Source organism: Mytilus galloprovincialis, chromosome 7 (genome assembly GCF_965363235.1).
Source record: "Mytilus galloprovincialis chromosome 7, xbMytGall1.hap1.1, whole genome shotgun sequence".
Lineage (NCBI taxonomy): Eukaryota > Metazoa > Mollusca > Bivalvia > Mytilida > Mytilidae > Mytilus > Mytilus galloprovincialis.
In genome coordinates this window covers 31812078-31829059 of record NC_134844.1, presented here as the reverse complement: position 1 = coordinate 31829059, position 16982 = coordinate 31812078, and the positions used below count along the sequence as shown (strand labels likewise).

General features: G+C 30.4%; 1 protein-coding gene across 2 annotated transcripts in view; it reads left to right on the top strand.

Annotated features, from left to right (window-relative positions):
* LOC143082766 (synaptojanin-1-like) overlaps positions 1-16982 on the top strand; it is a 45561-nt gene that overhangs the window by 13404 nt on the left and 15175 nt on the right. Inside the window, exons 11-16 of one of the 2 annotated variants that reach the window (XM_076258621.1) lie at positions 300-488; positions 757-859; positions 1295-1435; positions 9244-9436; positions 12971-12991; positions 13601-13759. In XM_076258621.1, the coding sequence (XP_076114736.1) occupies positions 300-488; positions 757-859; positions 1295-1435; positions 9244-9436; positions 12971-12991; positions 13601-13759 (806 nt within the window). The remainder of the gene's footprint in view (positions 1-299; positions 489-756; positions 860-1294; positions 1436-9243; positions 9437-12970; positions 12992-13600; positions 13760-16982) is intronic. The other variant, XM_076258622.1, reaches the window with a different exon arrangement.

Below are 16982 nucleotides of genomic sequence, written 5' to 3'. Positions count from 1 at the left end.
TTATGGGCATTATGTTTTCTGGTCTGTGCGTCTGTCTGTCCTCTTTTCGTTCATCCATTCGTCCCTTCGTTCCGCTTCAGGTTAAAGTTTTTGGTCGAGGTAGTTTTTGATGAAGTTGAAGTCCAATCAACTTGAAACTTAGTAAACATGTTCTCTTTCTAATTTTAATGCCAAATTATAGATTTAAGCCATTTTCACTGTCCACTGAACATAGAAAATGATAGTGCTGATGGGACATCTGTGTACTGGGGACACATTCTTGTTTATTGTACCTTAAAAATTCGTTGTTTTTTCTTCAGCTCAAGCACCTATTCTCCATACAATGATCCAGAGGCATCCAGAATATACCAAAAAGAACCCACTACGTATTTGTGTTGGGACATGGAATGTAAATGGAGGAAAACATTTCAGAAGTATAGCATTCAAGCATCAATCCATGACTGATTGGTTATTAGATGCACCTAAGATATCTAAAGAAAATGATACAGGTAGGACAGACCACAATTTTGAGCTAATTCTTTAAAAAAAAGTATCATGTTTAAGTCACAAAATATGTATGTATCAGGAAAACAAGCAAGCTATATCAAGCTTTTGATAGTTGTCTCTTTTACATATACCATAATAAAATTGAGAATGGAAATTAGGAATGTGTCAAAGTTGTTTCTAAGCCTTGTACAAATAACATTGATACTTCGAGACAATGTATGGTTATTCTATATTATTATAACAGTGATCTTCTGCAATCTAATTTAACAGGAGTTGTTTCCCCTGATGCAGACCTTGACAAACCTATAGATGTATTTGCCATTGGATTTGAGGAAATTGTAGATTTGAATGCCAGTAATATTGTTAGTGTAAGGTAAGCTTTCATAAATTGATATTTATTCCATTTTGTTTTGTAGTTTATGATTATTAATGTTTGTTTTAAACTATAATGTTCTTGTCCATCTATCTGCTGTCTGTGTATTGTCTTTGGCTTTATTTGTGTACTACTCAAGGCTCTGTATCAATGAATGTATATAATTTTGTACTCTTCATTAGTACCATTTTGATTTCTAAAATTGTTTTTACTTTCTGTGGAATAAGAACCTGTTAAAGAAACAAAGCTAGTTGTAATATGAAAACAAATTCAATTTTAACAGGAGAAATATTGTTTTGTATAACAGGAAAGCATTTTAAAATAAGATTAACAAAAGGTTGAAGAGTAAAAACCATGCAACACTCATGTAAGTAAAAGGTCAACTTTGTATTGAAAAAATAAATGAAAAGATAATATATTGTTTTTTTATTTCAGCACAACAAATGCAAGGGAATGGCAGAAATATATTCTAAAGGTTATTTCTAGGGACCATAAATATGTTGTGTTGACCAGTGTCCAGTTAGTAGGGGTCATTCTGTATGTGTTTGTAAGACCACAGTTGGCCCCATACATTAGGTAAATATGAATGGTTTGTCTTAGTAACAAATGCATTAATGATTGTTGGAATAACTAAATAAAATTAAAAGAGTAGTGATATATGTCCAATAATATTTATATATATAAGTCAAAAGATTTGCACAACTGTACTAATATAAGATGGTAATGTATGAAGATGATGTAATAAAATTGATTTTACAAATACTTCAGCTTAACAAACAGTCAGTGTCAATAATTTTTATGCCCCATTTAGGGGCATTATGTTTTCTGGTCTGTGCGTCCGTCCGTCCGTCTGTTCGTTCGTCCGTCCGTCCGTCCGTCCGTCCGTCTGTCCCGCTTCAGGTTAAAGTTTTTGGTCGAGGTAGTTTTTGATGAAGTTGAAGTCTAATCAACTTGAAACTTAGTATATATGTTCTGTATGATATGATCTTTCTAATTTTAATTCCAAATTAGAGATTTAACCCCATTTTCATGGTCCACTGAACATAGAAAATGATAGTGCGGATGGGGCATCCGTGTACTGGGGACACATTCTTGTTTCAAAATGTTAAAATGCAAAAGGGGTCTTTTCATGTCAATGTGCATTATTCACCCAGGGTTGGGAAATGGCTCAATAGATAAAGTCCTGAAAAAAACAAAAAATAATCCCAATGCATTTACTGTGAAAGTACATTTATTTCGTGGGGTACCAATTTTCGTGGTTTTAGTGGATAACTTTATCCACAAATTTAAGTGTCCAACGAAATAAAAACAACCATTATCCAAATCAAGACATGGAAAGATCCCCTTCGGAAGGTTTGACTACTGATATGATCTAGAGAATACATTGAATAACGTCAAATCTGAGAATACTTTAATAGCAGTCACAGAACTACAATTAACTGCATGCAGGATTATACTCATTTAATCTTTAATAACCTAAACTGTACGTTCAACTTTTGAACTTTTAATTCTCATAAAAAGTATTTTTGATCGATGAAAGTCAGATTTCCAGTATTGATATGCCAGAACTATAAAGTGTTCATTTTATATCCACATAGTTCTCGTACATATGGGAAATAATAATTTCATGCTGGACTTGATTTTGATGAAGAATTATTTGACAATATTCAAGATACGTTTAGGGATTAAGATGGCTGCCAAAGTAGTAGTGGGTTGATTTTCAGCTCTGCAGTTTTTGGCAATTTAAAGCTGGTTTTTGAAGGAATTTATCTATGCAAATCATATCATGATGTTTGGAATTTGATGAACTTTACAGAAATATGATTTACTTCACATTTTGTTGAAAGATGGATTTACTATAGTGGAATTGTATATTTTGAATTGGAAAAGTATTTGTAATTTATTGATTTTCTGAGTAGTGTTGTCTGTATTACCACCATGCCTGGGGACGGTAAAGGAGCAAAAACTATACAAACAATGTTAGCAGCTAAAAAGCCTGGGAGCAATGATTCTTCTAAAGACTCTGTAAAGGAAAAACCATCCAAGCAGAACAAACGATCCCATTCAGATGTTGCAAATGACAGTGTGGAAGGTATTGATTTGACTGGTATTCAAAATGATTTAAGTGAAATAAAACAATCTCTTCAGGGCACAGTTACATAGACTGACCTTACTAATGCTATGGTTAATTTGGTACAACAAAAGGACTTAAAAACTTTAGTTAGTAACATTGTCCAGAAATTATTAGATCATTTTGAAGAGAAGATCACCAGTAAGTTTGAGTGTAAAATAAGGGAGGCAACTGGAAAACTTGATGATAAGTTAGATACATTGATGATTGAGAATGAGGATCTGAGGGAAAGAATCAGGGCAAAAGATAGAGTTATTGAAAACTTAGTGGAAAAGGTTGGTGACAATAATAACAGATCTATTGATGCATTGAAGTTAGCCAATTATAATGAACAATACAGTCGAAAACATAATATAAGAATGCTAAACTTTCCTGAAAAAAGGGGTGAGAATTTGAGAAAAGCATTTATTGAAACTTTAAAGAGTGACTGTAAAGTAGATATTGAGCCCAGTGATGTACTAGCCATCCACAGAATACCTGGGAAAGATGGTTATCAGAAGCCTGTCATAGTTAAGGTAAAGAATACTGAAACTAAAATACGGATAATGCGACAAAAAAGATCGCTGAAAAATGAAGTGAAATTGCATGATGACATATCACAACGCAATCTTGGACTAATGGCAAGACTTAAAAACACTGAAAAATTTGAAAATGTATGGTTTTATAACTGTAATGTGTATGCCAAAACTGAAACTAGTAGCAGAATAAGATTTGATCTATTTGACAATGTAGAAGAAAAAATGAAAAAGAAATTAAAAGATGGAAATTAATTAGTTTTCATATAAGTCTGTTACACTTGTTAATATTTTTTGGAAAATGTAGTTTTTTTTTCAGTATAAATAGATAGATATAAATGTGAAAGATAAATACTGAAGTGTGTCATGTCAACTCCAAATTACAAAATCCTGGATACATATATAGTAAATAGTATAAGAGATTTTTTTATTATTTTTTTTATTAATATAAATTATACTGTCACTATAGAGTATAGGGGAAATAACTCTAACATTTATTATGAAATTAATATAATCTTATCTCCCCTTAAAACATCTATTCCTTTGCTAGATTTATTCATAACTATATAATGCCATACTGTAAATTAGTTTATACATTCAATGTTGAATGAAGAAAATAATATGCGACATCTTATGTTTGTATGTGTGTATGTTTGTGTATGTCTTATGTGTTACAATTGTATATTTGTACTTATGAACTTGCTTATATGTTTTATAAATCATCCCTTCAGATATAATCATGGATAATAATGTAACGATATTATCAATGAATGTGAGGGGTCTTTTTTCAAACTCCAAAAAGAGGGCAGATGTTTTTGATTGGGCTAGGAGTAAAAATACTTCCATAGTGTGTTTTCAGGAAACTCATAGCAATAAAGACATTGAAAAATACTGGGAGGATGAATGGGGAAATAAGTGCTTTTTCAGTCATAAAGACAGTAAAAGTGCAGGTGTCTCTGTTATGTTTAAAAAGGGTCTTGATTTTGTTGTGCATAATTCTATTATTGATGATAATGGTCGTTACATTATTTTAGATATAACAATTTTTTCACAAAGATTAAGTCTTGCATGTTTGTATGGTTATAATACAGATGAACCTTCATTCTTTGACACAATAATGCAGAATATTTTAATCTTTAAAAACACCAGTGTTTTACTATGTGGTGACTGGAATGTTGTATTAGATAAATTTATGGATACATATAATATCAAACATAATAGAAACCCTAACTCCCGTAAAAAAATTGATGAAATCATTGATGTTTTTGAACTACTTGATCCTTGGCGTACATGCTATCCAGAAGATAGGAAATATACCTGGCGTCAGTCCTCACCAATAAAACAAAGTCGCCTTGATTATTTTTTAATTTCAGAAGACCTTTTTTCACTTATGAAGAATACCATTATCATTCCTGGTTATAGAACAGACCATTCGGCAATTCTTTTCACCTTCTCAGCTTGTTTAGAGAAACGGGGCAAAAGTTATTGGAAATTTAACTCTCAGTTACTTAGAGATGCAGATTATATAAAAATGGTTAAATCATGTATTAATGATACTATTTTGGAATACCATCTGTCAGGTGATATGGAAAATCTTCTTTCTGTTGAGTTGTCATGTAATGATCAAACATTTTTTGAAATATTAAAAATGAAGATTAGATCCTTGTCAATAAATTACAGCATTAATAAATCCAGAGAGGAAAAAAATGTCACTCTCAAACTTGAAAATGATATTTTAAATTTTGAAAGTATTATGAATCATTCTCCAAATGATGAGGTTCAAAAATCTTTATTTGAAAAAAAACTTGAACTAGAAAATTGTAGACAAAAGAAAGTTGAAGGCTTGCTGCTTAGATCCCGAGCTAACTGGCATGAGAATGGTGAAAAGTGTACAAATTATTTTTGTAAATTAGAAAAGAAAAATTTTATTAAGAAAACCATAACAGAACTTATTGATGATAAAGGTCAGCATATTTCAGAGCAATCAAAAATTCTGATGGAACAACAAAATTTTTATAAAAATTTGTACTCGAGCAAAAAATTAGATTGCAATGATACATCATTTTTTAATCATAACATTAAGATTACAGAAGAACAAAATGATCTTTGTGAAGGAAATTTAACTTTTAAAGAATGTGCTGAATCTTTAAAATTTATGACAAATGGTAAAAGTCCTGGTTCTGATGGGTATTCTGTAGATTTTTATAAAATTTTTTGGAAAGATATTGGCCCTTTTGTCTTTCGATCTCTTCACTTTGGATATGCTGGGGGTAAATTTTCTGATTTTCAGTATCAAAGTATAATAACTTGCATTCCTAAAGAGGGAAAAGACAGACAGTATATTAGTAACTGGCGTCCTATTAGTCTTTTGAATACTGATATGAAAATAGCTTCTGCTGTTATAGCTAATAGACTTAAACCCGTTTTACCATTTATCATAAGTGACACACAAAAAGGTTTTATTAAAGACAGATTTATGGGTGAGAACACACGCCTTTTATATGATTTGATGCACTATCTTGAGGAAAATAATAAGACAGGTCTTTTATTACTTGTTGATTTTGAAAAGGCATTTGATTCCTTGGAATGGTTATTTTTAAAAAATACTTTGAAAAGCTTTAATTTTGGGCCTTCTTTATGTAGATGGTTTGAAACTTTATACTCAGGGGCATCAAGTTGTGTTATAAATAATGGACACATGTCTAAGTTTTTTCATTTAGAAAGAGGTTGCAGACAAGGAGATCCTCTTTCTCCCTATTTATTTATAATTGGGGTTGAATTATTATCTTTGAAATTAAAAGGTAATCCTGACATAAGGGGAATTACTATCAATGATGATGAATCACTTTTAAGCATGTACGCAGATGACACATTCCTTATGTTAGATGGAAGGGAAATATCGTTGAGGGAAACACTTTCATGTTTTGAATCTTTTTATAAAATTTCAGGTTTGAAAATAAATGCTTCAAAGACAAAAGCACTATGGGTTGGAAGTAAAAAATATTCTGATCTTATTTTATGTCCAGACTTAAAACTTCATTGGTCACATTCAAATTTTAAACTTTTGGGGATTGAATTTTCTTTAGATTTAAGCTGTATCACAGAAATTAATTTTGCTAAGAAAATTAAAGAGGTCTCTGCAATTTTGAAGAGCTGGCAACATCGAAAACTCACATTATTAGGAAAAATTACAGTAATTAAATCACTTGCTCTTTCAAAGTTGGTCCATTTATTGACTGCATTACCAAACCTATCACACTCCAGGTTAACAGAGCTCACTTCATTATTTTATGATTTCATATGGAATGGAAAACCAGACAGAATTAAGCGAAACACACTTGTTGGTAATATTTCACAAGGTGGACTTAATATGGTACATCTTCATTCATTTAATATCTATTTGAAAATTAGTTGGATAAAAAGACTGCTGGCAAACCCTAGCGGTGGCTGGCAGCAGTTGTTACTGGCAGACCTTATGAAGTATGGGGGTGAAAGGGTTTTAAATCTTCAGAAAGAAAAGCTGATTGAGATTGCTAAAAGATGTAAAAATTCTTTCTGGAAGGATGTTTTACTATGCTTTTCCGCTGCAAAACCTATTACTGAGATTTCTGTCAGTGACATTTTATCCTTAGATATTTTGAACTTTTCTTCTTTGGATGATTTCCCATATTACATTCAATGGGAAAAGGGGGGTGTGCAGTCAGTAAGTGACCTTATTAATCGTGAAAATATGATTTTTTATAAATTTGAGCAATTTCAAGAAAAAGTACAAACCAACAATTTTATTAAATATTATGGTTTGATATCAAAAATCCCTAACGCTATGAAAAAATGCCTTAAAGATAACTGTCTAAATCAAGATTTAGATAAGTCTAACACTGGTGATACTTTCTTAAAAAAAATCAGGTGTAATGTGAAAGCCAAATTTGTATATAAAAACTTAGTAGATGAAGTTATTCAACTACCAACAATTAAATTTTTGAAATGGGCAGAGCTGTTAGTTATTGATACTACAGAATGGTCAGAGTATTTCATGATAACAAAAAAGTCTTGTAGAGATGCTTATTTAAGAACCTTTCAATATAAATTTTTGCATAGAATTATAGCAACGAATACCTTTTTGTACAAAATCAAATTAAAAGATACCAAGTTATGCACTTTTTGTAAACTTGGAGAAGAAACCATTGAACACCTGTTTTTTGAATGCCCAATAACTTTTCAATTGTGGCAGTCTTTTTTCAATATTGTGAAACTTTTTTTTGTAAATTTTGATCTCAACAAAGAGAATGTGTTTCTGGGTTGCAAACATGAAAGTTTATTATTGAATCTGCTAATCATAATTACAAAGAATTATATATACAAATGTAAATTAAATGAAACAAAACCAAATATGATCGAGTTAAAGAATAAAATAAAGAAATACCAACTTCTTGAAAATCATATTGCAAAGAAAAATGATAAAGTCCAAGTCTGTGAAAAATTTTGGTCTCCTTTACATGTAATATTTAACTAAGTGTTGTTTTCATATTATCTATGTTTAGTTTAGAGAAAAGAAATAATTTATAAATTATGAGCAAATTTATTTCTTTAAAAAAATTGTATTAAAAAGTAAGTCATGATACATATTGTAACAAAACAGATGAGTGAAAGTATTAGTGTTGTATGTGAGTAAGTCAGAGAGAGAGAGAGGAGAGAAAAATCAAATACAATTTATATGTAACCTAAAATATTTTTATTGTTAAAAATTAATTAGTCAGAGATTCTTTTTGTATATATTGCTATATTTTTTTCTTATATATTCTGTATTTACCCCTTGATACCATTGTCAGGTGGTAGTGTAATGGGGTGTGTAAAATCCTGACTATTGAAAAACAAATAAAAGATAAAAAAAAAAAAAAAAAAAAAAAAAAATAAGATACGTTTATAATGTAGCATTTGTTTATGTTACTGTTTTCTTTAGGTGACATGTTTATGGCCTAATTAATACATTTGATGGTCTTTAATCTGTTGATCCCTTTATAATGAGTTAATTAGTGTTATCACTACGATATACACGGGTCAATGTTTACTTTGCATTTTCCTCCAATCCAGACTATATGTGATGTTCGTTTCTAAAAGCTTTATTTTTTTTTTTTTAGAAAACTTAAAATCCACGAAATTAAAAACCCACAAACATGTAAATATGGCTCAACCACGAAAATTGGTACCCACGAATTAAAGTACTTTGACAGTATAGGATCTGTGACATTGACCTTTGACTCCATGACTTTACAAAAATAATTAGGGTCTCATATCCAAGTGGCATTCTCAAGCAATTTTGGTGTAGGTTTAACCAATGGTTCAAAAGATGACATACCAAAAAGAAATTTTAATCTAATAATTGCTTATTTAACATAGACATTTGACCTAGTTATCTCAAAATAAGAAGTTATGTTTGTCATATCATGGGGCATTACCAAATAAAAATTTGGTAGAATGGGAATACAAAATATGTACATGATGAAGCAAAAAGTTTGCCCAAACTTCATTTCTATCAATAGTTTTGTAAAAAATAAAATTATTGTTTAAAAAATTAGCCAAATTTCAGTCTACAATAGCTATTATTATCATATTGTCCTTAAACTCAAGGGTCTTTCTCACAACATGGGTCATATTTGAAACAATTTTGGTAAAAGTAAAACATACAGTTCAAAATGATGATAGTCTGAAACCAATGTTTTTTTATTTTATTCATTCAGAGATGTTGCTACAGATTCTGCTAAGACAGGTCTAGGTGGAGCCACTGGAAACAAAGGAGGCGTGGCTATCAGATTTTTGGTCCAAAGTACATCTGTGTGTTTTGTTTGTGCCCATTTGGCTGCTGGTCAGTCTCAAATCAATGACAGAAATAGTGATTACGCTGAAATAACTCGTAAAATTTCTTTTCCTATGGTGAGTAAAACGCATCCATTAATTGAGTGTATTTATTTTCATTATCTATAACAGAAATGTTAAGCTAATACGAAAATGTTTAAGAAAACCATTATAATTTCATCACTTATAACATGTGTATAAATTGATAACAAATTTTAACCACATCCATTAATGTTGATGTACATTATTACTGCACATCTTAATGCTACACTTACATGATAATTGTATATAAAATCTTATAGATCTTATTTGTGTGCAAGCCTTTTCATGTATCTCATCCTATGTATATTTGTATAAGAAATCTGGTTTAAACTTTATTTAGGTGTTGAACATGTATATTTCAACTTACCTTCTTGTACATTTATTGCTATTTATCTTTAAGCTTTGATGAACCCTGATTGAAACATTTTTACATGTACTTTTAGTGGCATTCATTAGATTGTTCTATCGGCATCTTCTCCATATTTTAATGTTTTTTTCTTCGAGCAGCTTTTTGTAAATTATTCAGATTATCCCGATATTCCATATGCAATCATATAATGAAGGGTTACAAGTCAAATTTAACATTCCAGTCTGCTGCTGATATTAAATGAAGTTGTAATACTCAGGAAAAGTTACTTGAATATAGATTTTCACACCTTTTTTTTTAATTAGGGATATAGATTTAGGATTGTTACAGTGAACTTTTACATGTATTATGGCTCTTGAATTTAGAAAAATTTCATTATGTTCAATTACTGCAATTTTCAGTAATGGACATTAGATATTTTGTAAATTTTAGTTATAAATATATGAGGAGTTAAGACGAAGTTTGAAATTTGGTTGGGTTAACTGATTGTATCGGCTCAGTTACTTAAGGTGGTACCTAACACTTTAACTAAAATTAATTTGGCTCGTTGAATTTTCTTAAAATTTTGACAAAGTATTTACTTTCACCCTTTGACAAAAATATAAAAATTTCAAAAGATTTAAACCAACTGTTTAATCAGAAAAATTACACTGGTTATATAGCAGTTTGACAAACACTTTTATTTTGATCATTGAGAAGCTTAATATTTCCTTAAGAACACAACGTCATTAAAACGTTCTGTTGATTTTACAGTGTTATCTCCCTGTAGTGTTAGGTACCACCTTAATATAAAAACAAAGGATATGAAGTATCCATCCATAACACAAAATCAGTAAATGCACAACAAAATAACACACAAAAGTATAGGAACATTATTGATGTTCTTCATTTCATAGTCAGAATGAGGCCTTCAACATAGGACAAAAAAACTCAACTTACTGCAACTTTAAGACCAGCTTCAGCTTCAGAATATTTCTTTGCAAAAATAATTGAAGTAACATATTTTAAAATGCAAATGTTGTCCTGTTGTGCTGCTGTCTGATATTTGGATTTCCTCAAATATATTTGCATTTAAATCAATATATTTCTGAACTGTATTTACCATTATATGAACAATTCATATTATTCTCCACAGGAACAATGCATGGTAGGACTTTAAACATCTTTGCATTATGTCTTTGTTGTTATTTGATTGTTGCATGAGCCAGTATACTGGCTATTTGTTGTTGAATATACGAACATATATCTAATATATATCTAATGGGCAGGGAAATATGAGTGAATATTTGACCTTGGGGCAATGCCTAAAAAATACAAGACACAAATCAAAACTAACAAACTCTAAGCTTAATATCCTATCATTTAAATGTTTCACATGTTTTTCAAACAAAAAAATCAACAATGAAAGTAATATATCAAAAAGTGTATTTTCCTCTTGACGGTTTAAAGAAGAGTGATTACTTGTTCTTTACTAAATATTTGAATTGTTTTAAGGTCCAGGAGAAGGTAATAGGGTCACTAAGCTTTAAGAAAAGATATTTTTACTACCTGTCATAATAACAAATAATTTTCATTAATTAGAATTAATTGCATCTCTATTTGCATGTGTTATGTATACTGGTTCATAGGTAGCTCTTAGATTTAACACTAAGAATACAATAGAATAATACCAGTCTAGTTCATCATGATAGTATTATTTTTGCAAATTCTCTGACCTATATGACACTTTTTATTAAGTAGTAATGTTTGCCTTTTAAGTGCATATGTATTATGGTATACCATTGATGACTTCACAAACTCAAGTTGTGTTTTTCTAAGTTTATAATTTAGTGAGATTGTCAAGCAAATATATATCATGTTATCCTGCTGCAGCTGTGTAGTAAGTAGTGTGTACATTATTTTTTTTTTTTAATTTTCCAGTATTACATGTATAGTTATTTTAGTGTATACATGTATATGTGCATTTATAGATTAAATGATGGCTTTACACAAGCTTCTTTTTCTATTTAAAAGTAGAAGAATTTCTTAGCGATTAAGCCATGTATTATATTTACATATAGCAAAGAACAAGTTAATAGTAAATCAACATACATTTTATTGGTAAACTCCATAAATGTCTTCTGACTTCTTTTGTCTATGGGTTTCTGCCCAATTGATGATTACCCATAATGTTCTAATAAGGCATTGTATTTTGTACATGTTTAATGAAGTTACAGGTCTACAGGAAATACTTTGAACATGATAAGCCTTTAATGGTAAAAATTATAAATTTGCTTTATTAGAGAACAAAATTAAGATCTGTAGAAATAAAAACATAAAAAAATGTATTTTCTAAATGGAAAGAAATGTCTGCCCCCCACAAAAGGGAATATCTATTTTTAACTGATAAAGGATGAGATGTATGCCAGTTATATAACTAGGACTTGTATTTATGTTGATCAGTAGATTGCACTTCTTATACTCAAGTCACTTTATTAGTTATTTGTATTATTAGGAACCAGTACCTGTAACAAATCATAGTCAAAACAGATGAAAAAAAACAAGATAAAAATCCAATGCAATAACTTCTTATTAATCTAATTAAAAATAGATTTTCATAGCTCCTGTTTTCTGGCATGTTGCATTAAAAGGAGAGTGATGGGTTACAGGTATCTATTTCTTCCATAACACAGTGAGTGGCCTTGGTGGCTGAGTGGTCTAAGTAGTTACTTCTGTAATGATTAGCCAGTCAACACTGAGGTTGTGAGTTCGAACCCCATTCCTGAAGGTGCACTCGATTCCATTCTTAATTGACTAGGATTGTCAGTTTACCTATCATAGGTCAGTATTTTCCCCAGGGAACTCTGGCTTCCTCCACCAATAAAAAGTGACCACCATGAAATAGCCCAAAAGCAGTGCTTTAAAGTGGCATTAAAACACCAAGAATCAAATCAAATTATATCAGTGCATTGGTTTTTTTTTAAAGGAGATTGATTGATTGAATGTTGTTTGCTTTACGTCGCATTAGCACAGAATTTTTTATATTTTCAAATATTTATTAGTTGTATGAATTGCACATGTATGTCTGTATATTTTTAGAGGATGTGTCTACATGTTTCTTTACCTTTTGATTGTCCCGAGATTTATATTTAAAATCTACATGTTCCCATTGAACGAAATAAAAAAAGTTTTCCATAAAAATTCAACTGTTTGACATGTTACAGATATATGGAATACTTGATAAGGTAGATAAACATCTTTTGTCTGAACAAAAACAAATTTTCCTTGCACAACTGCAATTTCAAAATAGCTTAAAAACCCCTTTCATGCAAATCCTTCCCTGAAAGATGCATGCACTGTCCTTGAAAGGATGAAAGTACTTTGTTTCTATCAAATAAAATAGCATCTCTCTAAAATATAACCATCAAAGAATCATGCATTTTGTTTTGATTAATCAATGCTGATTATGACAGAGTGAGTGGCTATTTACTCATCTTTACCAACCAGTTTAGTCCTCTCCAATCTTACTGATTTGCTTGTATGAAGAAAAAATTTAGTAAATATAAATTATTAGACTGCAATTTTAAAGTTGTTTGTAAAGTACTTATGAGGATGACATGCACCTGTTTATGTCTTGGGAATCTATGAAATTACCAATTGCTGAAGTTAAAAAAAAAAGACTTATATTATACAGTGTCATTATATATTATTGCCTAATAATTGATATTTCTAATTATCTTAGCGGCATTATTTATTATTGCCCAATATTTCGTACTTTTGATTACCTTAGTGTTATTATTATTTTGTATTTTCTTTGCCAACACAGTTAAAGATAAATTATATCATTATTATAGGGGAGGAGCATAATGTCACATGACTATGTATTCTGGTGTGGAGATTTTAACTACAGGATAGATCTACCTAATGAGGATGTTAAGAAGTTAGTACAGGATGAGAACTGGTCAGCCCTTCGAGAATGTGATCAATTATTTGTTCAGAAAGATGAAGGAAAAGTAAGGATTTGGTTTATGTACAAACGATTGAAAGCTTTTTGTGGAAAAACAAATTATAAAAATAGAGAAACAGATTTTAAGGCTTATTTGACACTATGAATTTATGGAATTTTTGTTTGTGCAAAAGTAGAGTTGTGTTTAATTGGTTTCTAAAACTGAACAAATCCAAGAAGCAATATAACTTAGATTGTTTGACTCAAATTTACATGTGACACCCAACATTTATAGAACTCCACTGCAAAAGAAGAATCTACATGGAACCTTTTAAGATAGCTAATCTCAGATATCTTCTGAAAAATAAATAGGCTTGATAATAAGAAGTTATTCCCTCCTACACTATAACTGTAAGACATGACAGTGTTTAATGTCCAGAACTAACTACTATTAATTCAGAAATTGATGCATCCATTTTTTGGTGGAAGAAGACTTCAAGTCTTCTGAAGGCCAATGGTGCCGACTTTAAAATCATTAATTTCTCCGTATGCCGCATTCGTTTCTGTGTATTACAATTTCATACAACTTCTGATTCCTGACACCAATTTTTACACATGATTAAGCATCTAAATCATTTAATTTGTAAATTAGGATTGAAAGTAAAGGCAACAGTAGTATACCGCTGTTCAAAACTCATAAATCTATGGACAAAAAACAAAATCAGGGTAACAAACTAAAACCGTGAGGGAAACGAAAAACAATCACTATCGTAAATATGGACCCTTTTATTTATGTATATTATTAGATTTCATCTCGTCTACATGAACGTTATTTGTTTACTTGTTACCGGATAATTTTACTGTAGATATTTGAAGTACGCATGCATGAATTTGGTATCGGGACAACTCGCCCTGTTTACATGTTCGCCCTTGAAGTTACGAATTTGCAGACAAGAAGATTTTGTTTTTAATAAATAAAAAGGATCTATTTCTTATTAAATTGTTGTCTTTATTCATTGTTTTCCTTTGTCGTGTGAATTAGATGCCTTCTACTTCAAATGGTTTGAATCTATTCATAAAATTATTCAAGACTCAGTTGACAAGAGCAGTACGTTGCTGTTGGGAGAATTTTGATTAAACTCTAAATGCTCATAGAATAAGAAATATAATCTAAACTGAATGTACCTCCTTCTGAATAATTTATTGCAATATAAATATGAATCCCTTTTGACAAGAGAAATCTGACTTTATAGTCAGAAATATTTGTTTCACATCTGCAAAGGTAATCATGTGTGGCGGCCATATTGGTTTGTTTACAAATATGTGAAGAAGCCTCTAGAACCATGACCTAAACATAAATAGTCTTCTGAAAACGTAAACTTTATGTAATACTATTTTATCAATCATGATTTTTTTCTTAAATTTAAATTTGATTATTTAAAGAAATAGAATTATAACAATTACGATTTTAGATTAGAGATTCTACACAGACATGCTTTGATCTATTTATAGCCAAATTAGTTTACCTGTGTCAAAATGTAAATAATGGTCTAAATGGATATTAATTTGTTTACTAAACAAGTAAAGCAAACTATGGATGGAAGATAATAATTCACATAAATATTTCAGGACATTTGATTTATTTTAATAAATATAGGATTTAAAAACTGCAAGTGCAAACAAATTTAATCTTCTTCTTCAAGTGCAAACAAATTTAATTTTCTTCTTCTTCTTCTTCTTAAACTATTAAGGACTGATAAAATAATTTACGTTATTAAAAGGTAAAAGTATCTAGACCTTATCAATATTTATTTTTAAGATTTACTGTACACAACTAAAATCTAAAAATATAGGGTGCTTTATACAATGGAAAGCGCAAAAATCCAAAGTTTACGGATTTGAATATAAATGTAAATAAAAAACAAATAATAACTGGACAGAACCACTTAAGCTTTATACAGTAAAAATAAAGGGGACACCCCTGCCTGTACCATATCACATATGTACAACAGCTCATATCACAAATGTTCAATATTTGGTTTTACTTTTATATACAGTTCATCGGACGGATTCACAGTTTCTGCAGAATGCAAGTTCTCTTGGTATGCAACCTATAGCACTTATCGGTAGACATTTTTTATACGACTGCAAAAATTAAAAATTTGTTGGTCATATATTGGTATCACGTTGGCGTCGTCGTCGTCGTCCGAATACTTTTAGTTTTCGCACTCTAACTTTAGTAAAAGTGAATAGAAATCTATGAAATTTTAACACAAGGTTTATGACCACAAAAGGAAGGTTGGGATTGGTTTTGGGAGTTTTGGTCCCAACATTTTAGGAATTAGGGGCCAAAAAGGGCCCAAATAAGCATTTTCTTGGTTTTCGCACTATAACTTTAGTTTAAGTAAATAGAAATCTATGAAATTTTGACACAAGGTTAATGACCACAAAAGGAAGGTTGGGATTGATTTTGGGAGTTTTGGCTCAAACAGTTTAGGAATTAGGGGCCAAAAAAGGGCCCAAATAAGCATTATTCTTGGTTTTCGCACCATTACTTTAGTATAAGTAAATAGAAATCAATGAAATTTAAACACAAGGTTTATGACCACAAAAGGAAGGTTGGGATTGATTTTGGGAGTTGAGGTCCGAACAGTTTAGGAATTAGGGGCCAAAAAGGGGCCCAAATAAGCATTTTCTTGGTTTTCGCACCATAACTTTAGTATAAGTAAATAGAAATCTATGAAATTTAAACACAAGGTTTATGACCATAAAAGGAAGGTTTGGATTGATTTTGAGAGTTTTGGTTCCAACAGTTTAGGAAAAACGGGCCCAAAGGGTCCAAAATTAAACTTTGTTTGATTTCATCAAAAATTGAATAATTGGGGTTCTTTGATATGTTGAATCTAACTGTGAATGTAGATTCTTAATTTTTGGTCCCGTTTTCAAATTGGTCTACATTAAGGTCCAAAGGGTCCAAAATTAAACTTAGTTTGATTTTAACAAAAATTGAATAATTGGGGTTCTTTGATATGCTGAATCTAAAAATGTACTTAGATTTTTGATTATTGGCCCAGTTTTCAAGTTGGTCCAAATCGGGGTCCAAAATTTGTTTGATTTCATCAAAAATTGAATAATTGGGGTTCTTTGATATGCCGATTCTAACTGTGTATGTAGATTCTTAATTTTTGGTCCCGTTTTCAAATTGGTCTACATAAAGGTCCAAAGGGTCCAAAATTAAACTTAGCTTGATTTTAACAAAAATTGAATCAGGATCCAAAATTATTATATTA